The sequence below is a fragment of the Amphiprion ocellaris genome, chromosome 21 (genome assembly GCF_022539595.1).
Source record: "Amphiprion ocellaris isolate individual 3 ecotype Okinawa chromosome 21, ASM2253959v1, whole genome shotgun sequence".
Taxonomy (NCBI): Eukaryota; Metazoa; Chordata; class Actinopteri; family Pomacentridae; genus Amphiprion; species Amphiprion ocellaris.
In genome coordinates this window covers 5895563-5917725 of record NC_072786.1, presented here as the reverse complement: position 1 = coordinate 5917725, position 22163 = coordinate 5895563, and the positions used below count along the sequence as shown (strand labels likewise).

The following is a 22163-nucleotide window of genomic DNA, read 5'->3' as shown; positions in this document are numbered from 1 at the left end:
TTATTTCTTTTTTAAAATTAACTTCTTTAAAATTTACGTTTTAGACGTCTACTGTGTGAGCTTGCGTTTTAAGTGTATTTTTATGTATTGTATTTTTATTGCTGGAGCCTTATCAAAGAAGAATTTCTGTCACCATTTGGGACAGACAATGAAGTTTATCTATCTATCTATCTATCTATCTAAAAAAGTTCTCTGGGCTTTTAATGTGAGACTATCCACCTTTCAAAAAGAGCGATCACATTCCTCGTCTTTTAAATAAATACCCAAACTCATAATCAATAAAATGCCCACTTGCCAAATCAGTACCCTCAGGGGTTTTGGCATTATAGCCTTGTTTGATTATTACCCTGTGCTTGCTAATGTTAGCGTACTGTAGCTCCAGATAGACTGATTGTTATATTACCAGTGAGTTTATTTTTTATAAATGTGGTCCAATTTCATTTATTGTGCAGTCAGTTCACCTAATGATTCTGTCTTTAAAGCAACTGACTGTGGAGAATCCAGGAAAACAGAAATCTTCTAAGTGCCAATAGTGGCAGTAGTTAAAAAGTACCACAGTCCTACTTTTGATTTTCAGTTTTAATACCACCAATACATTATGATTATGATCATGCAATTTATTTCATTTCATGGTTCTTCTTCCCATTATAACCCACGAATGTCCAGTTTTTCAGTTTTATTTCCCCAAAAAGCTAGAGTATGCCATTCTAATCCAATATTCTCTTTTAAATTTAGTGAATATCTCTTCATGGCCTGCCAGCTGTCTGTTCTGTACGTGCACTGAAAAAAACACTTAGGTGTTTATACGCAGCCCTGTCTCCGTACATGGAAAACAAAGGAAGTGGTTCCATAGAACACTGTTCCGGTTCAGTACGCATTTGTGCACAGGGCAGAGGGGAAAGGGAAAAGAAAGGGGAGAGTTAAAGCGAAGCAAAAGTAAATCTGAAACATGCATTCTAAATATAAACATCAACAATCTTTCTCCAGAGTTGCAGACTTCTTCTTTAAGTAACTTAACAAGCCAATTTACCAATTATACCTATTAGTTTGTTCTAATCAGGTCAACAGATAACATTTTAAAAACATTCAGGTCAGGAGTCAAAAATAAACCCCCTTTAAAATGTTTTGACTTGTCAACAAAACCTGATTTTTTTTTTTCAGGTTTAGGCAATTATTTTCCATAAATTTTATTTTTCTGCACAGTGTGTTCTTCACACTCATAGAATTGTGAATTAGGTGGAGACATAAGTAGTCACTCTCCTATGTATTTGAAATTTTGTCAATGTTGTCTTTACAAGAAAAAGTAAAATACAAAGATGCAGACTCAAAATAAATACATCACAATACGCTCCTAAAACCCCATCATGAAAAGGAAAAGCATTCGGAGAATGCAGTACTCCGCCAAGGCTGCTCAGTCGCATCATTTCTGATGGATGAAATCTTGAAAAAAATCGTGGCAGAAATTACGGGACTATAGAATGAGGCCATTTAATATAGATGTACCCACAAACAAAATGACCTTGTGCCGAGCACAGGCATGTGTTATGCATGTGTACGTTATGTACAGATACCGAATCGTGTGACCTAAATATGTAGGAGACGACAGGAATTGATGGGACTCAGAAACACCCCCACAATTTAATCAATTTAATCAATCTATCATTTCTGATGGATAAGTCCTGATAAGTCCACAGTGGTGGATTTGTAGTAGGATCACAATCATGTGATCATCAGCAGGCAGCTGACGTAGCGTTCACTTGTTGTCATAGTTACAGTGACACCGTGCCACTATCTCGCAATGATACAGAAATCTTTAACAAATCCGTGGATCCAAACTACAATCTGCATCACTGCAAAAATCTAATCTCTTGGTCCTTGTGTCATTTCTGACCTTTCCTGAAAACTTCATCCAAATCTGTTAGTCCGTTTTTGAGAGATGTTGCTAACAGACGGACAGACAGACAAACGCATGTTGATCGTCGCATAACTCTGCCATTCCTTGGCAGAGTAATAATTTGCAATCTCTGTGTCCTTTGTGAAAGATACAGCCCTGGTCCAAATCTTTCCTTGGAGCTTAATTATGCTTACAGTGAAAGATTCAAACATTTTCAACAACTCATATTATGGCTCTACCACACCATCAAAAATAAATATCCCACATCTTTTTGGTCGGTTTATTCACTTGTAAAGCTAGTGGAATTAGTAAATATAATTTGTTCTACATCTGCAAATATCTTCTGTATGTTTGCATCATATTGCTAAATATACTTCAGTTAATTTAGCTGATGCTGTATAAATGAATGTCAATTAATTCATTCTTTCACTGATTAGGACAGCAAGTCAATATTTTCTGCACAATTCTTTGCTGTTTAAAGCAAGAGCATGCTCTTATTTTTAAAAGCATGAGTTGTTTTGGAAAACAAACAGATCATATGGGAACACTCCATCTAGTCTTAAATTTATAGAGGGATTTTTAAATTTAAAAGCACACTAAGAAAACACTGATAGCCAGGTGGTTTAGAGCAACTTACAAAGCTAGATCAACCACAAGTAGATGAAAAAAAATAACTGACCCATATTTATTTTCCGCTATTCTTAATTATACAAATGTCTGCAGATTTCACATAAGTTTTCTTGATGTCTACAGGTCTTACTGCCTAGTCGTGATGTTACATCAGGATCCAGCTTCCCTCTCCTGGTCCAACCTGTGGCTAGGATGCAGAGCTGATGTTGTGGGGAATCAACAGGTCAGACAAGAAGAAGAGGAGGTCTGGAAGAGGCCACACGACCTTATGTTAAAGACCAGGACGCCTCTTGCCCTCTCTGAAAACTCCCTCTGTAAAATAGTCTTCATATTCATCCCAAACTGCTAATTTTTGCAGGATGAATTCTCCAAAAGACTGTCAGAGTTCGCCTGTGTTGATACGTCACTGCATCATCTTACCCAAGCTGTTCAAACTGAAATGTTCTGCGAGAGGAAGTGAGAAAGGAGGCCAGTGTCATCCGAAAACAACATAAGACAAACGTGTGGTAAATCAGCTCCAGGACACTGATCGGACGAACATCACAGAGTGGCAGCCGCTCAAATCGAATTAAATCAAAATACATTAACCACACTTTTACCGACACAAATAGGGACTTAACAGGCTTGAGGTCAAAGCTGTCAGATATTCTTTCTTATCAAGTCAACAAACTCCCTCCAAAGGAGTTTGGCTCCGACACTGTTTGACCTTTGATTTAAAGAGGAGTGGTGTCAGCAAGGATGTGAGGACTCCAGAAGATTATAGGCTGGATAACAGAACATAAAGAACAGCACTGTTTTGTTATAATTAAATGTTTGATGTGATAGAACCAAATGGTAGTAATTAGAAGTTTTGCTGGGGAGGACTGTGCAAAAACAGAGTAAAATAAAAGTGCATTCAATAGGAGAAAATTGTATCAAGTCTCTGTATAGCTACATGTTGATTACGTCCCTGTACTTTGTCTTGACTTTGAAATGTACACTTGAAATGTCAAGCTATTGGTCCATTATTAGTATGTGCCATAGAGTATCTTGTAACCTGACAGTATTGTGAAGAACTAAAAGGACGTAAGGAAAGCTGTACTGGACATGAACTGTGGATATGTTTGACTCTTGTATTGGTGTACCTTTTTGTTTACTGTCATTTTTCACCATCTCACAGCCAAAAAAATAGTAATAACAAAACACACAAGAAATGGAAACAGACTTACATTAAAACCGTTGATGCTTGACGAAGCAGACGAGATAATGTTACGCATTTTGGGAAATATACTTATTAGCTTTCTGGTGGTTAGCAAGAAGTCGGTTAGCTTAGCTTAAGCTAGCACGAACATTTGAAACACGGGGAAACAGCTAGCCTAGCCTAGCCCCTAACATTTTAATAACTTTAAAAGATCGACATATTTTATTTCGTCGAAACTGTTCAACAATTTAAAAGAAAAAAAGACAACTAACTGCGTAAAAACTACATTTAGCCGTTAAACCAAACGCACTACTTCCGGCAGGTCAAACAAACGGTCGTAACCTTCAATAAAACGTCGTTTTCACAAGTCGGGGTTTCTACGGTAAAAGAAACGATATTTCACCTGTTTATATGAGGTATCTCGAGGTCCTGATAGGTGAGTTTTGTTACCTTTGCTTTGAGCCAGAAGCGAGCCTCGGTGTTTCCGGACTTTGAGCTAATCTAAGCTAACAGGTGCTGCGCTCATTTTGGTGACACGTCAGATTGTGTGACCTGAGCGTATTACCGCCCCTCAGTATTTACGAACCGATCGCGAACATTTTGATAGATTTTCTGACTTTGGAACACCAACATTTTTTAATGAAACGTCATTTCTATGTAATGCTATCAAAATTTCAACTAATTGCCAGCAATTTACAGTGTTATTTGTATGACTCAGGTACCATTAAAATACACACCACGTGAGACGAGACTGAGCAACACTGAGTTTGTGTAATGAGTTAAAATAATAATTATACGTTTCCTCATTAAACACTGGATATATTTGATTCACCGAAGTCTATTTTTTTAATTTTTATTAGCAGCTCTACAATAGTTATAAATAAAGTTATATAGAAGGCATAATCCGATAAACTACCCCTCTTTTGTGTTGTATTTCCTGATACACACACCAATAGTGTTCCCAACTCAATTTAGTTTCCTAATACTCGAATCTGTAGGTTCTAGTATCAACCAAAATACTCAGGTTTAAGTTTTCTTCCACAGAACCTACATTTAGGCAATTAAATATTTTCTTCGTACCTGATTCAGGCAGTGAATTTGCACTGTAAATTGCTGTATTATGAAATTTTACCTAATTTGTGTCATAATAAACTTAACAAGCTGTTGCCTCCCATCAGAAAGCTAATAAGAAGAGTTCTTGAAATGTCAAACTGTTTCAAACTACACCTTTTTGCACATGGTAGGATAGTCCCGGCTGTCACTCAGCAACTTGTAAATGTGCCTCCTTTAATATGATCTCTGTTAATTTAGTGTCACTGTGTCAGAACAAAGGAATCCAAAGTGTTTTTTCGCACCAAGCAACGACACACTCAGAAAGTAACACAAGCCAAGGACTCACTCTTTCTACCCAAAGGTGTGGGTAGTATTTTTGCCCCTAGTTCATAACTGAAAACAACAGAAATGTTACCTGTACGATCTCTCCAGCTGAGCCATTATTCATTTGGAATCACAGATATGTGTAAATTTGACACTGCAGTAGATTATGTGATAATAAAAATGGCAAACACCAGATTTTTTTTAAAACCACGAATGTGTCTATTTGCTTGTGTTAAAATGACTGACAATGTATTGAAATTATTTACAATCCTGCTTGGCTTGTATTTTGGAGGGAGAAGGGGTCTGCAGCTGTTTGTTCATGGTTTGCACTCAACTTCTTGGAGAAATCTTCAAGTCACAAGCTGAAATATAAGCAACATGGTAAGTGTTGGTTGTGATTCTCATTTTTGAAACATGACAAACAGCCACAGTGGCATCATCATCATCATTAAGGCCTCAGTGGATCCACTGTTGTTGGCCAAAATGGAAATATCATCTCTGACATGCACGCACAGACTCCCCTGATCAAAGGAAAACGTGCGAGGCCATCTGTTCACACAACTTCTAACAGCCTGCAGCGGGCTAAAGAGAAGATTACAGTGTCGTCTCTTTTGTTAGATGAAGCCGTGAGTCATTATTAGCAATTTTCTCCAAACAAGAGACCGCAGCCTCGGCGCTGTAGCGACCAAACGAGGCGGTTATGGTCATTATGCACCAACACAAAAACTGGATGGGTGAACACAGATGACGCTGCTATTTTTAGAACCACTAGCAGGACAGAAAAGTTTGGGCTGAGAGAAAGGCCGTGTTGGTTCCTGAATCTGAAGTGGATCGCCTCTACGGTGGCTATTTCAGGACGCTCAGCTCCCTGTAGCCACGCTACGGTCAGCTTTAATCATTCTTTTCTGAACTTTTAGCTAAGCAAACATTATTTGGGACCTATTGACCACCACACTTATGCCATAGATGCAATTCAAATGATTTATCACAATTTGTAGTAGTATAAAATTAGAAAAATCAGGCAAAAACCAATGTCTAAATATTCTGTTTTAGCCTTATTATTGTTATTTGAACCCCTGCCCTTCACCATGTTACGTAAAGTGTTGGAGGACTTTACACATTTCTAACCTTGTGCTACTCTTACACCTCTGCTCTTGTTTACATTCATTTTAATTCATTTAACCCCCCTGTTGTCTTCATTTACAGGCACCAAAAAATACTGTTTGCTTGTCTGAAAAAAATCCAAATAATCAGCAACAAAATACCCCATATTTCAGAAAATTTGCAAAACTTTAAGGAAGAAAATTCCAATAATTCCTTAAAAATTTCCCTTAAAAGTTTTATTTTAAAAAATCCCCCAAATTTGGCAAGAAAATTCTTGTAAATATTTTCAAAAAATGAGTAAAAATCTTCCAAAAAAATCCTAAAAATATGTAAAGTCATTCCATATGTATCAGTAAAACTTTTAATACTTTCTTTAAAAACATTCACAAAAAAAATCAACCAAAATCCAGCGAAATTCGCTAGATTTTGGTTGATTTTGTGAATGTTCTTAAGAAAAATTTTTAACATTTCTTTTTTTCCACCCAAAAATGTTCAAAATTTCCCAAAAATGTTGAAAATGTGGACATCAGAAATTTCACTGTGAAAATGTTTTTTTTTCTCCACATTTTCAAACTTTAAAACGGGTGAATTTTGACCCGCAGGACGACACGAGGGTTAAATTGCGAAGTGATTTTTTTTATAACTTAAGTGATATTTTAGAGGTATCTGCACACTGTTAACACACTTCCATTTTTGCTTGTTTCTTAAATGGATGTAATGTTTTGAAGAAACGTGGCCTTCCTTGATCAATAACAAGAGCAATGAGATAGTAGTGTACCAGCATTTTACAAATTTATGGATGTCCACGTCCCTCCTGATGCTTGCCTTAGAAGTTCAAGATATTACACCAGAGTGGTTTGGGTATCAGCTACAGCCCTCCTCTCGCAGGTGTATGTCAGCAGCATTTTTTCCCCCCTGTCCTTGAACGTCTTCTCTCTCCTGAAGGCAAAGATCTGAGCGGATATTTGTCAAAGAAGCCGGCAGCGGAGACGGCGATACAAATTTTCCCAGAGACAAATGTCACGACAAGTGGTATAAAACTGTCATTACAGTGATTTATTATAATGAACCATGAAAATAGCCAACCAGTGCAGTGTCTGTGAGTCTCTCCGCTCCACACAAACATACACTCACACACACAAATAATAAAAAAAAGACAAAGTTGAAGAGTCAAGAGGGAAAAAAAATAAAATAAAAATAATGCTACAGTCACAGAAACATTCAGCTTTGCCAAGAAGAGCGTTCATATTTACAACCATATTTCAAAATGGGATGGGAGCGAATTGTACAAGCATAGAAAAGAAAAGAAGCAACTATTTACAAACTGTTCCTGGTGAAAGCTGGAGTAACCACCTATACATTAAATTACACTTTCTACAAATAACCATTGATATTCAAAAATAAACCGCTAACGTCCTACCTGTGGGCGAGACCACTCTGCCTACCTCAGAAGACCACGAGCACTCGTTACACAAAATCTCACGCACACTTTGCAGCCATTCACACTGTAACACGCACGCACACGAGTGCAGCCTCCTTCGGCAGCAAGGCAGGCTCCCAGAAATGGGTCTTTTCTGAATCTGCAGCGGTGAACAGATATTTGTTGTTAGACAGAGGAATAAAAAAAATAATTGTGTTTTTTTTCTCTATACAAAAAGCTTTCTCTTTGCTATAATGAGCCACTAGATTAAAACAAATAAATGGTGTAGAGAGCCGACAAGAGACAAGAGAGAAGAGGAAGTAAAAGGAATAACTGACAAAGGAGGAAGAGGAGGAGGAAGGAGGGCAGGGGAGGGTATAGGCTGGAATGTCCATTGATAAACAAAGTGCGGGGCCTCACAACAGGAGTCCAAACAAGACACAGAACAGAGAACTTTCCTCTCCATCACAGGAAGGATAATATAAAAACAAATGGAGGCCAGAGTAGGGCTATGAGCACCGGGGTGGAGGAGGGGAGGAGGTCGTCCATCTTCATATTTATACAGTTTTTCTTGAAGATTTTTTCATTGTCCTTTTTTCTAAAATTTTGTCCTTGTTTTTTTTTTGTTTTTTTAAAAAGTAGCCTTTTCTCCCACAATCAGCTGTTTTTCCACTGGCCATGTGTTCATGTATATAGAAAACGTATCTACAGCTTATAGTACAGGCCCCTCTCAGGCTGAGTTCTTAGGGGCTGCTGGGTGGCGACAGCAGAAAGGGCGGTCAGTGCCACCCTGTGCTCAGGTACCCCGAGCTGTGGAAGGGGGTCGAGGACGCAGGAGCTCCACGAGTCCCAGAAGGCATCTGGGAGGCAGTGGCCTGAGCCTGGCCTTGCTGAGTCTGTTGGGGAGGAGGAGGGGGAGGAGGAGGCAGTCCGGTCTGCTGGAGGGGTGGAGGGTACGTGGATGGGGGTACTGACGGGTTCGCGGCGGCGCCAGGGTGCAACAACCCCGGCTGAAACCCCCCTAAGTTCTGATAGTGGTGGGGCTGCATTGGGGTGTTGGTAGAGGGGGCGGGGGGAGGCGGAGGAGGAGGAGGCGGCGGAGGGGTGAGCGACAGAAGGGTGCCGCCGGAGGGAGGCGGCTGCTGCTGTTGGGAGGTCTGACCCTGTGGGGGAGGAGGTGGAGGAGGGGCCGTGGTCAGCATGAGCTGGTGCTGCTGGATGGGAGGAGGCTGCAGGTTGACGTGCAGCAGGGTGGGGCCGGGTATCGGGTGTGGGGGCGGAGGAGGAGGCGGCGGTGGAGCAGCTGAGCTCTGATAGTGCACACTGAGTGGAAGAGTCTGCATCAGGGACTGAGAACCTGGAGGATACGGCTGCGTGACGGCAGGTTTGAACCCGGGAAAAGGTCCAGCAGGTGAGGGGCTCTGGCTGGGAAAATAGGCTGTGGAGACCGGCGGTGCTGGTGGTGGAGGAGGAGGCGGTGGTGGGGTGCTCTGGTTGTTGTACTGGGGGAAAGCAGCAGGTCCAGTCTGAGCCTGGGGCTGTGGTTGGTTTTGAGGCTGGGCAGAGAACAGCGCCCTCTGGCTGCGGTACGGTGAGCCCTGAGGCTGAGGCTTAGGAGAATGGAGGAGGGAGGATCCAGGGTAGTGGACAGGAGAGGAGGGCAACGGGGTGGGGTGCAGCTTCGTCGGGGTCAGAGGGGCCGGCTTGGGTCCTGCAGGCTTGTTTGGTGGCTGACTGGTCGGATTTGGCGTTCGAGGCTGACCATCAGCATCTTCCTCCTTCGCTGGCCGACTGGAAGGCTGGGCAAGAGGGCCAGGAGAGCAGGGCTGTACGGGAAGACAGAGTCACATTATGATCATTTCAATCAGTCAGTCTTTAAATACACAGAAAACGTCAAAAAGGTTAGCGCCCCTCAAACTGCATTACAGATAACTGAGCACTGACAGCAAATATTGGCAAAAAAAAGCAAGAAAGTTAATGAGTTTCAGTCCTAAAATTGCCAATATTTGACATTTTATGCTGTGCTCCAGTTGTAGATGCATTAAAAATAAATAAAACCAAATAAATGGCTATAAAACACTCTGGGCTAATGATGACTTACTGTGTGGGTTGGGGTCTTCTGAAGGCTTGGAGACGCACACTCTCTCAGCACAGGTGTATCTCCACCTTCTGTCTCACCGTCTAAAACAAAACAATATTGAAAAAGGTTAGATGACCAGTATGTGAAAATGAACCTCCATGAAAACGACAGATATAGCCTTTATTCTCACCTGTGTCTTTATCTTTGCTGAGCAGCAGAGCTCTGTGGTAGCTGCGTTCTCTGGCCTGCTCCACAGAAGTCGACGAGGTCCTGAAGAGAAAAATCAGTCAGAACGTATGAAGTAATCTGTGTACTACTAAATAAACTAGATAAGTCTGCATGAAGATGTTGCACCTTTCAAAATATTTTATGTCAACATAGCAACTTAAAAAATCAACAGCTTTAATAGAACATACCACTGTCCCTCTCCTCCTTCCTTCTCTCCTTTGTCTCCAGCAGCCTCTGCCTCCTCACTAGTCTGGGGCTCTTTTACAGTGGGAGTGGGGGTGGTGGGGGTGGTGGTGGTGGCGTTGCAGACAGCGGTGGGAGCAGGAGGGACAGGAGACTCGCTGGAGGTTTCTAGAGCGACGGGGAAGGCGTCCACAGTCAGAGGTGGCACGGTGGAAACGGGAGAGCTGCACTCGGTCTTGGAGCCGCTGCGACGAGCTTCGCGCTGACGTTTCCGATACTCTAGCAGGGAAACCTGGAGGACGCAGAGCCACAGTGTGCTTTAGACACAAAATGCAAGTCTCATGTTGGACCAGAAGAGGGCAGCATTTGGACAGCTACCTGAAGAGAGGATGGCCTGAGTCAATGCCTCAGCTATTACCATTTAATCCACATTGTTTGGAGTTTCTGACAAAAAATACAGACCTATGTAACATGATTTCAGAGTCATTGACTACACATAAGTTTATGCTTTGTTGCACTGTAATTTCACACATCCCAATATCAAATGACATACTGTAGAACCTCTTAAACATTTAATTTTCTTTGCACTACTACTGGGAACAATAATTACCTAACAAATTGCCTGATACAACCTCCTCAAGCTCTGCATAATGTTCACATTATATTCAGTTTATTATGTTAATCTTCACAATTTAGCAGCTGGAAGTTTTAATATACTGGTGTGTTTACTTTAGAATTATCAAAACAGTTTCCTTTTTAAAAATGTGTCTTATATTTAGTATATATACGGTTCTCCAAGTAAGCAGCTAAACAAGTTGGTAAACTATTATTAGCACTAGTGCAACCTCACCTTTTTCTTCTGTGGGGGGTTCTGTGCTGACCCTCCTCCATCGCCGGAGCCATCCCCATTCAACGAGCGTGAGAAGCCAAGTGAACTTCCCTCCTCAGAGCAGGGGTAAAAGAGCTGCCCCTGGCCTTCACTGAACGGAGGCTGAGAGCCAACCAATGCCCCTGTACCTGCCGCTGGCCCTGCTGCAGCTCCAGCTGCAGCCTCGGGCCTGAATGGAGCTGCCAGAGGCTCCAGGGTGTGAGAAGGGGTGAGGTCCCTTAAGTTTGAGTTGACTGGAGAGAAGTTCAGGCCAGCTGGTCCAGTCGGGCCTCTCTCTGGGCTTTTTATCCAACCAGGATAAGAGGAAGTACATGTTTCTGCAGATGAGGAAGCCTCACTAGTGCCTTCTACAGCACCACCGTCAGCCCTGTCCTCTCCACAGTCCGTTGACTCGGCAGGTGGAGGTTGTGGACTCTCAGGAACTGAAACTTTGACTTCTGTAGGGGGTCCATCTGAACTGGGAGCCCTGACACAAGGGGAGGAGACCAACGAAGGAGGACGATCGGCCTGGGAAACAAGAGAAGGATCAACATGAGAAGAAATGTACACGGATGAACCGAAACATTAGGACCACCTATTTCTAATATGTTGTTGGTCCTTCACATGATGGTAAAACAGCTCCGACTCGCTGAGGTTTGGAATTCACATTACATCTGAGTGTGCCCCATATACGATACAAAGATACTAGCAGCAGATCCTGTCATCAGTGCATGTATAACATTAGCACTCCTTCAGAATTAGGCCAGAAGGGAGGTATATATGTCTCCTAATTATCATGCATTCTATTCTGATAAGATTGGATTTAATGTGCAAGGTTAAAAAAACCTTCCACATAAGTTAAAGTTGAAAACCAAGATATGGTTGAATGGACGGATTGCTGTCAAAATGAATGGATTGTTATTAATATATCCTGCGATTAGCTCACCTCGTGCACACAGGGTTTCCGGCTGACCTCTGGTGAGCTCTCCGCTGAAGATTCACTCTGTGTAACCAAAAACAAAGTTAATCATTTATTTTCCTCATACAAACAAACCTATAACTTTCATGTGTGTTCCTCCACATAGACAGCCTCACCTCCTGAGGAGCGTTAAGTATCTGTGTTGGGGTACTAGGCGCAGGCTCTGTACTGGGCTCCTCTGTTCGGGGACGTGGCGGGGTGGCCAGTAAGACGGGCGTTGCAGGCGTCTCTAATTGGTCTGTCCGGGTGGGTGTGGCACAAGGAGAACCGTAGGGTGTCGAGCTCTCTGACATACAGGCATCTAACGGACTCAACCGACGCTTCTTCAAAGGAGTGGGCAACTCTGGAAGAAGCAAAATAGAATTCGTTATAGGGTGCTGTTGTTTCTTGCAAAGTGATTTGTGACTTTTCTATAAACTGTGATATATAAGATTTAATATAGATATGTTTCTTCAAATACTTTTTTACTCTCATTCAGCAAATACACAAGATTATAGACTGCACTATTTTACCTCCAGGCTTTGCATTTCTGACTTGAATGCAATTAAGTCACACAGACATTGGAAGCATAAACTAACAGGAATTTTAAATATTGTCTCAAACATCTCATTTTCACATAAGGCAACAGATTTAAAAGCCCTCACAAAGACCTACCTGGTAGCGAGCAGGTGCCGTTATAAGGTAGGGGGCTGTCTGAGTCACCGTTAATGGAGGGGCTGAGAGGCCCCTCGCCGGTCATAAGAAGGCTTGGTCGTCTGGCAGGGCTGGTGGAGCCCTCCTCCTCCAGAGCCTGCTTCAACCATCGCTGTAGGAGAGAATACAAATTCATTAACTTTGTAAAGGAAGCTGCTAAATAAAGCAGTTGATGCTGACAGGCTTGTCTCTTGATACTACTAAATTTCTTTCATTATTCCAGGGGGCTTCACAGTGGATGAATTTAGTTCAACACATTGGAAAACTTTGGATATATTCACAGAGACAAAGCTAAGATAAGATAAAATAATCCTTTATTACTCCCTACGTCAGGGGAAATTTCCAGTGTTACAGCAGCAAACATCTTTCAGAGCAGTACTAACCATATATTGAGTAATGATAATAATTATAATAACAATAATATGTACAATATATACAAGAATGAAGAATGAAAAATGAATAAATACAATATTACTACACTATAAGTGGCATGAGCGTTAACTGGCTTGTGGAATAAATGCAACTGGAAAAAGGCAAAAAATGCCTAAAAAGCTAATAATGGATTAGGATATTTGAAGGCCAATCCATCTCGAGAAAAATTCATGATTTCTGATCTAAACTGATTCTAAATACTTTTCAAATCTAGCGGCAATAGAATGTTTTAACCCCAAGACCAAATGGGAATATTTCCAAAGTAGAACTCTGTACCTTCTTGCAGGAGCCAGTGGTTGGCGGCGTTTCTGGCAGTTCTCGGGAACGCCGTCTCCCTGTGGGAACTCCCGGAGTGGTAGGGCTGCGGTTTGCCAGGAATGGGGACGAGAAGCGGACGTAGTGTTTGGGCGTGCTGTAGACCTGTGGAGAGCAGGCCATGCCTGGTAGGGCGTTTAACTGTGTGGCAAGTACTTCAGGGTCGCTGCTTATTCTCAGCGGCCTCTCTGGGGCTGGTTCAGGTGTTCGTACTGCACAACGGTCCTGCTGTTTCTCTCCCACCCACTCACTCACAAAGTGCTGTTAAAAAGAGTATGAGAAAATTTACGTTAACAGTTTTCAATGTAAACTTAAAAAAAAACACAATAACTGCTTAGTACTGGTTGTGCCAATGATGGCAATACAGAAGAAGAAATGTGCCTGAACCTTTTTAGTTTTGAAGCTCTTGCTCCCTGTGCGGTTCCTGTCAGGTGCAGGTGAGCTGCTGTGTGGAGGGCTGGTGTCCGGTGCTTGTGAAGAGATGGCCTCCGGCTCTGGCACAGTGGGTGTCTCTCCTTCAGGGGCTTCGTTGGTCAGAGGCTCCACAGACTCAGGTGGAGAGCCAGGGGGCAAATCGGAGCAGGTGCTGATGGTGCGAGCTCGCCGCCGCTGTTGGCCGATGTGTGTGCGGTTCCTTGAGAAACTTTTTCTGTTCCTCGAGCCTTTGACCTTGGCTGGCTTTAGTCCAGGCTCCTCTTTTACCTCCAGAAGTGGCTATGTGAAAAGGCAGGCGAGAGTTGAAACTGCTGGTATGTAACTCCTCAGTGTTTTTGTTTTGTTTTTTGATACACTGTTGTAAAATAGCAAAGCACAAGCTAGTTTGACAGGTTATGTGAATCTGTGTTCTCACCTGCATGACAGCTGGGGAATCTGCCATCTCTGGCGTGGCTGGAGGTTCCTCCTTTATGTCACTGCGGCCCCCAACCTCTGACTTTATGCTACCGATTCTCTCCAGGGCTTGTTCCCGTCGTTTTTCTCTCTTCTCCATTCGGGCAAAGGCCTGCAGAATGGCCTCCATCTTCCTCTCCTCTCGTGTCTGCAGAGGGTTAGATGTGGGTGTGGGAGGAGGGGTGATGGAGAGGAAGTGAGAGCATTAGTCCATGGAGTACTACTCCTCCATAGAGCCCCAGAGGTAACGGGTTAATGTGTGCTACACAGCGAAAGCCATTCTAACAGAGTGCAGAGTGGCAAATGCAGACACAAGTGGAAAAAGTGACCTCTCGCTTTCACCATAGGAGCAACAGAAAGGGGAGACAGGAGCGACAGGAAAATGTTGTGTCAAAAGTGACTGGGACACCAACAGGATTATAATTTGACCTAATGTGTTCCTGTATGCATATCTGTACCACAAATTTTCCCCAGCTCCTTGCATGAAAATAATGGCTACCTCCACCAAAAACAAAGGGCTCAACCATCAGTCAGAACACCGCTTTGGAAATAGATTCATACCACAAAACATACAACACATGTATTTCTGCATAGGTCAGGCTGAAGATTTGTGTCTGTAAAGACAGGGCAGTTAGTACGCTTATAAGTCAGTCACCACTAGGAGATTTGGCAGTGGGTAGGCTGGTAGGTGGGTGGCTATGTATGGGTCAAGTTTACCTCCTTGAGTTTCAGTCCCCTCCAGCTTGAAGCCGCCCCGACAGGGAGATGGGACTGCTCCGCTGGGTTGGCCTGAATGTTCAATAAAGAGACAGCCCAGTTTAGAAGAGACAAGTCCCCACTAAACACGGCTTCACAAACACTGGACGGGTCTGGACTAAAGACTCTCTAACCTTCTGGTGGTGAAAAATACTATGTCAGGCACTGTACGTATTGACAGTGTGGACTGTAAAATCCTACTATACAGGACATTTCAACTATACACCATCAACACGAATGCACGAATGACACCTGAGTGATACAAAAAAAACTTCCCAATACTAAGAGCAACTGATTTGTATGTCGTCTAGAAGGCCACTTTACACGGTGGCTGCCTGAGACAAATTGTCAGAGAAATGTGATAAAAAAGCTGATCTTGGATCACACTGTTTGGCTACCACAACCTGATAATGTCCAAAAAATTAGTAACAAATTCTCACAATGTGACTGCTGCTGCGACCCATGTCTATGATACAGCTAATTATAAAATGACAGAAAATCATAAAGAATACATTGCCTGCACACCATTTCCAAAGTGCAATTTGTGAATACAGTTTAGAAAACAATAAAACACGTGCGTGCACACACATAAAAACTAAAACAATGGAATGAAGAAGTTTTGTGGAACTCTGGCAGAGAAAAGTGGCCGAATATTATATTTCTAAAATAAAAGCAGCGCCACGGAAGCATGATGAGCTGAAGACTTGTCTCTGCTCCAATATACCTTTTTGTACGACGCAGCAGGCATTCATCACACAGCCTAAGGTGTGATATTGTACAGTCTGACACAAATTGTCACAAATATTTTACCAGTTGTATCTCAGATAATGTAATAAAATCACTTGCACAGTTTGAAGGCACCTCTAGTTACAGGAGTTCCGATGCATTTTCAAAAAAGTTTGTCTTCTTGGGCCTTTTCATTTCTTACAAACCGCTTCTAGAGGTTGCCATTCATAAGATAACCCCTTTATGTTTGTATATCACAATACAAGCTGTCTGACCTCACCTATCCAACTTCAATGTCCCCAACGGGAAGTTTGTGTTGCAGCCAGGAAAAACACAGCACACAAACATGATGCACTACCAAGCACAAAATGCCACAAGTAAACTAAAATCTAGACAACACTGCCAAACATTCAGTTAGGAGGTCATAACACAATGGAGTCACAATGCCTTTTCAACTAATAGGAGCTTAAGTAAGTGCTTAAGTAGGCAAGATGTAGTGCCAACACACACCAATGTTATCTCCCCCGCACCTTGTTGCGGCATGGATTTACAACATCCACACACGTCTACGCTTGTGATCGTCGATGTGTGAATGCATGCTTCTTTGCTCCAGCACCGGAGCTCTCTCCAGAACCACATTCCATAGAAAGCAGCCTATTGGATCTCCCAAAGTCAATATGGCCCTGGCAACAAGGCTCTACCCTCTGCAGCCTGCTCTCTCTCTCTGCCTCCCCCTCCCGCTCTCCAACTATCTATCTATCTCTCTGGCCGATTAGCAGAACTGTATGTTGGCCAACGATGAGTCAGCACTTTGCACCTTGGGTCTACCGTGTGAAATGAAGCTGACTGCAGGGTAATTTCCAGAGAGAGAGTGTGTGTGTGTGTGTTACTGTGTAGTGTACCATGCTCGTCTGTGTGTATGTGTGTTTGATCCCCATCTCTCAGGGACATAAGGCTGTTTGGCAGCGGGAGAGGAGAGTGGTTGAACCCATAACAGGCCATTTCAAACTCATGGCCGCAATGAAGGTGAGAGGAGAGTTACACGCCAACTGTAAAGCACACTAGGGGATAGTTTCACCTTGAATAACTACACGATATACTGGTTTCTTTCCCACTGAGAGGAGGCGGTGGTGTTAACAGGAATGTGGCACGTAGGCCTAATCATTTTCTCATATGGTGAAGAAAAAAGGCAACACATGAGGAAAATAAATGTCACTGCATAATGACAGACAAGCACAAAGCCTTGATACTGCGAGAGAAGAGGGAAGTCAAAGCTGAAGGAAGGGAAACAAAAAAAAAAGTAGGACTGAGCAAAACAGCAACAGGGGCATTGACAGTGGTGGGAGTACTAGCAGCAGATGAATGATGAAGAGGAGGCTCATTTTATGGAAGAGGTAGAGGACAGCTGCTCCTATCCAAGCCCTTATCAGACAAATAGTTAAGTCCGCACCCAGAGCAACAGGGGACAGTTTGATTTATATTTTTGCTCATTGTGCTGGGTGGCTGCATGGCAAAAAAAAAAAAAAAAAAAAAAAAAGCTGTAGCCCCTAGCTTGGCAAACTTACCATCTTCCTCCTCCTCTCTGCAATCTGCTCCTCTGACTCCATCTCTACTTCATTGCTAACGGAGGTTTTGTCTTCTAGATCCTCAAATAACTCAGGATCCTGTAAGAGGAGGGGAGAGCGGGGTATGGCGCTTTATCATGGCTGATCATTCAGTCTGGCTACAGACCAGAGGGAGACAGGTAAGAGTGGAGGAGAGGGGAGGTCAGGGAGGGAGGGAGAGGCTGGGGGAAAATTATTTAAAGATATGAGGGGGGGAGTAACTTGTTCTTCAGTGGTCAGTCTGTGCACAAAACACACCCTTCAGAACTTGTGTTTGGTCACACACAGCGGCCTGTTTAAAAAAAGTATGGTTTAAAATAGAACCCTCTTACCGAATGAACGTCGTAGCAGTTGACACATTGTGCCCTCCGCTGGGTTGTAATAATAATGTCTTTAATGTATTTAAGCTCTTATGTTGGGACAACTCATCTCACCTTTCTTCCTCACAGCTGTGACACACTTCCTGGATGTCTAAACCAGTCTGTCCTTAGGCTATGTGACACACTGGACAGATTTCTACATGACAAGCCCCAAGTTCTACACAAAAAAAAAAAAAAAAAAAAAAAGATTTCTCTGGTTTCAAAGTGCTGAATGAACCCTATTCATTATAATGTGACTTGATCATGGCAAGTTAAAACTGCCTTTCTGAGACTGCCAGATGACACTTGTGTTGTGATTAACACATTCAAGAGAGATGCCATTCTCTCATTGTGTTAAACATGTACGCCTGCACAAAAAGTTACACACTAAAACACATCTCTGTCAGACAAGTGGCACAAAACTGTATGTGCGATAGAGTCTAAGCTATGTCATAAAAAATATTAGTTCGGAGGGACAAACATGAATGCATAAAGGGATGATGGGAAAAAGTGGGGAACTAAACAGGATGTGTTTTAACAAAGAGTGACTAACAATGAAAAATACATGCACAGAACATTTAATCAAGATCAAACAAAATTGCATGCATGGACCATGTGGGTGAATGTGTTATAACAGAAAGCAAAGTCTAACCACGCAATATATAAGCGCTAAAGTGTTATAGAAGGGTGAAACTGGGTGCATTTTGTGTGATGTGCATAGAAATGTAATCTTGCCTGGTTGTTTGAGATGGACAGACGGAGAGGAGAGAGTTTCCTCTGTTTGCTGTCGCCTATGCTCTTGCTCTTCCCCTCGCCGTCCAAACCCATGTTCTGGTTCTGACCCTGGTCGTCCCGGGACAGCTCCTTGTCCTTGCGACTCCCTCTGCGTCTTCCTCCGGAACCCAGGTTCTCTGTGGGCTCTAGGTTGTGCTTGAGCACTGGGCACTCCTGGTTCCCCTTCACACAGGCACAGTCAACCTTGTATTTACTAACAAAAGGGAAAAAAAAGGAAATATTCAAAGAAGAGGAAAAAACACAAACATTTAAATTACCTTGCCTTGTTTATATGATTTTGCATTCTATTTTGCAAGTCTACTCCTTATAACTCACCAGCTGCCATAGTCAAAATCAAAACCGATCGTGATCTCTGTGCCCTTGGTGATAGGCCTCAGTGAGTAGATGTATAAATGCAGCATGCCATCCTCAATGACATGTCGTACCTGAAGGAGGTTTAGCAAAGCATTAGTGCAAATAATCGTTTGTAAATGTAAATGAGGGCTACATTCAGGTGAATGAAAAAATATACTTGGGTACATTTACATACTTCAGAATTAGGGGTACAAGAACGGCGGATGAAACGTGCTTCGTTACCAAAGCTGCGAGCATCTACACACATCTCCAGTCCGTCAAATTTTGAATAAAATAACACAAAAGGGTATGGCCTGAAAAGAAAAACAAGTAAGGTCAATGCATGAGTAAGAACAAGTCACATAAAATATCACAATGTAATAGCCTACATAGCCTGCCAACACAAGCTACTAGAGGACTTAATTTATTTTGACCTGTGTACAAAAAAGGCAATGGTACTGAAGTGATATTTTTAGGAAACAAATCCAAGGAGAAATCCTTTTGGCTAGTGACTAGCACTCTGACCTCTTGAAGAAGTATCCGTTGGCCTCAAACTGCTGTCTAAGCATGAACTTTCCCCTGTACTCAATGATGAGGGAGTCTGGGGCCAAGTCTCGCACCGCCTTAAGGATCTTCTTGTTCTTCTGAACTTGACTCTGAAAGAAAGAAACAGCCTGCCATAAGCGAACACCACGGACAGACTAAATTAAATCTAAATCCCAAAAGGAGTGCTAGTGTTGTCAACCAGTGGCAGAAGATAAAACACTAAAGGATGAGTCTGGATTTGTGATATTTGAACGGGATTACAGTTGAGATGCACATAAGTCAGTACCTCCACGGGAGGTTTGAAGGAGGCTGGGTGCGTGTTGTATGCCAGGCTCTTGCCGTCGCCTTGCTCTTTAACTCGTAACAGGACCTGGACATCCTCACTGTACTGATTGCTGCTAGCCTCCTCGTAACGCTCCATCCACGTCTTGATCTTGTTCTCCCACAGAGACGGGTGCTCGGCTGGCTCCTGCTCTGGAGCTGCACCCTGAGAAAAACAGTGCAGTTGTTAATTACGGCACAAGATTTGACAGCAAACCACTAAAGGATTCTTTGGACAGTGGCTGTATGTTGCTATTGTGAGTTTACCTTTACTCTTGAGGATTTTCTGGACCCTTCTCTAAAGGCCTGCCAGAGAAGTGAAGAAATTGAATGTTAATAGAGGTTCAGGGATGTGATGTAAATAATGTGGTTTTCTTATAAATAAATATAGGTGACCTTCTTAGCTCTGGCAGAGGTTGCTGGAGGATCTTTTTCACCACTCTTTTTGCGCTTTTTATCAGCCTGCTTATTGCCAAGGCGCCCAGTAGTCAGGGTGATGGTGGTAGGCGTGTGTTGGAAGGTAGAGTAGAGCTCTAGTGGAACCTCATCTCCACTCTCTGTAGCACTAGTGTCCCCATCTGAATAAGCAAGTAAGTTATTAGAAGGGAGCGCTGAACAAAGAAACTGACGTACAAAGCTATAAAAAGCTACAGCTGCTGCAGGCAAAACAAAAGCTAGCCAAGTTATGATAATGGAAGATAAGGCATGTTTGAGCACAAATGAGACAAATACAGTTTGCTACTCGTCCAGCAGGTGTCAGTATGTCCCAGGCTCAGGCTGCACAAAACCTGTCTGGCCTGCAGGGGGAGGAGGCTGCGCCCTGACACAGCCTATAACCTGCTATGTTCACTAACAAGCTGGCCATTTACTGCAGCAAGGAAGCCAGTAAAAGCAGAACTGAAACATCTATCTGTTGACTCTCAAAGAAAACTCGTAGCACCATATAACTCATGCTAAGGAATGCAGCTCTCGACATAACCTAGTCTCTGTATTTTGTTCAACTTTCATTCAATATACTGTATGTTCGTGAGGATTTTTAAAGATAAATTGGGATCTAAAGCAACCCTGATAAAGACTAGAGTCTATGAATGAATCAGTGAAGTCTTGCTTACCAGATAAACACTCTCTTTTCCTTGTCTGCAGCAGGATCGCCCTCTCCCTGTCCAGGTGTCGTGGTTGGCAGCGTTCACACAGGTAGGTCTCAGGAATGTTCTGCCGATCGATGCCCATGCAGTCTATATGCTGCCAGGCACTAAGAGAATCGTAGAAAAAACATCTTAGATTAACTTTTAATTCACTGTTTGAAGTTGTTGCCACAGAAGTAACAGTAGTCTGAGTCATCAATTATTTGCATTATACAAAAATATGTGAAACCATGAAGGCAAATACCAAAACAACTAGATGAAAAAGGCCAGAGTCAACACTAGACAAGACTTGTGACTACTTGTGTGAACCTGAATCTTACCTGCACTTGTCACAACAGATCATGTAGCCATCATCATGGGTGAAGCCACAGATACAACGGGTGATGTCAGCCCCGTAGCTGCCATCCTCTGAGGTGCTGAGCGTGGTGCCCCTGGATGCTTCGTCCTGCCCCCCAGGAACAAACAGCCCCCCCTCTCCTTGTCGGATCAACATGGAGGGGGGAGGGGAGGCTGGCGGTGTAGGTGGGGGCCGTGCCCCATAGTTATGATCCTGTTGGAAGATGTGCAGGTCATGTAGTGCATGTAAACGTTTCACAGCGTAGTGTCAAGTTTACAAAACAGACACAGCAATGCATCGATCAACTGAAAATTAACTGTAAAACCAACCTCTTCAAAAATTAATCACTACGTAGTGCATGAATAACTTTTTAGTCACCTTTAACAAAAACGCCAAAATGTGTCGGCTACAGCTTCTCAAATGTGGATTTTTTGTCATACAGGATAACAACTTGCATATGTTCTGGACAAGCAGGGTTGTGGACTACAGGTCATACAAACCAAAAGATCTGAAGGCATCAACTTCTGACATACTATAGATAAACCAATAATTGAAAGAGGAATTTTACTGATTAATTGATAATAGAAACATGTATTAGTTGTAGCCGGAGTATAAAGCAATACAGACAACTTTGGTATCAGTTCAGAACAAGTCAGTATTGAACTGCAGATTAAACAGGAGCTGGTAATGCTGAACTCAGTTATTAAAAGAGAGAGACAGTTCAAGACCAGTGTATGTGAAAAACTTGCATTTCTTGATATAAAATGTCAATGTCATCTCCTGGGATCCTTCCACTGGTGCTTTATCTTCTCATATAAATGACTGTGGATAGTGAGGCAGCTCAAGTTGGGTGCATTTTAGCTGCAATTTTAGAAATGAGATGGGAAGTAGCATTGTAATCTCAAAGAGATGCATGCTGCTCTCATTCCAGCAAATGCTTTAGTCTGTGGTGCTGCAACAGCTGCCACTT

The 22163-nt window shown here is 42.7% G+C and overlaps 2 protein-coding genes across 5 annotated transcripts in view; one reads left to right on the top strand and one right to left on the bottom strand.

Annotated features, from left to right (window-relative positions):
- lhfpl3 (LHFPL tetraspan subfamily member 3) overlaps positions 1 to 5291 on the top strand; it is a 51451-nt gene extending 46160 nt beyond the window's left edge. The window contains exon 4 of the mRNA XM_023271017.3: positions 2648 to 5291. The gene's annotated coding sequence lies outside the window, so the exon portion shown is untranslated. The remainder of the gene's footprint in view (positions 1 to 2647) is intronic.
- Positions 5292 to 7220: 1929 nt separating this feature from the next.
- The window catches only part of kmt2e (lysine (K)-specific methyltransferase 2E), a 28558-nt gene continuing 13615 nt past the window's right edge, over positions 7221 to 22163 (bottom strand). Inside the window, exons 4-25 of one of the 4 annotated variants that reach the window (XM_023271012.3) lie at positions 21177 to 21406; positions 20824 to 20963; positions 20108 to 20289; positions 19979 to 20017; positions 19677 to 19877; positions 19370 to 19500; positions 19041 to 19158; positions 18827 to 18936; positions 18452 to 18704; positions 17319 to 17417; positions 14989 to 15060; positions 14234 to 14419; positions 13771 to 14097; positions 13345 to 13644; positions 12598 to 12748; positions 12060 to 12286; positions 11911 to 11967; positions 10947 to 11492; positions 10102 to 10388; positions 9876 to 9955; positions 9707 to 9786; positions 7221 to 9431 (exon numbers count right to left, since the gene is read on the bottom strand). In XM_023271012.3, coding sequence (XP_023126780.2) covers positions 8385 to 9431; positions 9707 to 9786; positions 9876 to 9955; positions 10102 to 10388; positions 10947 to 11492; positions 11911 to 11967; positions 12060 to 12286; positions 12598 to 12748; positions 13345 to 13644; positions 13771 to 14097; positions 14234 to 14419; positions 14989 to 15060; positions 17319 to 17417; positions 18452 to 18704; positions 18827 to 18936; positions 19041 to 19158; positions 19370 to 19500; positions 19677 to 19877; positions 19979 to 20017; positions 20108 to 20289; positions 20824 to 20963; positions 21177 to 21406 — 4863 coding nt within the window. In that variant the 3' untranslated portion in view covers positions 7221 to 8384. The remainder of the gene's footprint in view (positions 9432 to 9706; positions 9787 to 9875; positions 9956 to 10101; positions 10389 to 10946; positions 11493 to 11910; positions 11968 to 12059; positions 12287 to 12597; positions 12749 to 13344; positions 13645 to 13770; positions 14098 to 14233; positions 14420 to 14988; positions 15061 to 17318; positions 17418 to 18451; positions 18705 to 18826; positions 18937 to 19040; positions 19159 to 19369; positions 19501 to 19676; positions 19878 to 19978; positions 20018 to 20107; positions 20290 to 20823; positions 20964 to 21176; positions 21407 to 22163) is intronic. The other 3 variants (XM_023271013.3, XM_023271014.3, XM_023271015.3) reach the window with 3 other exon arrangements.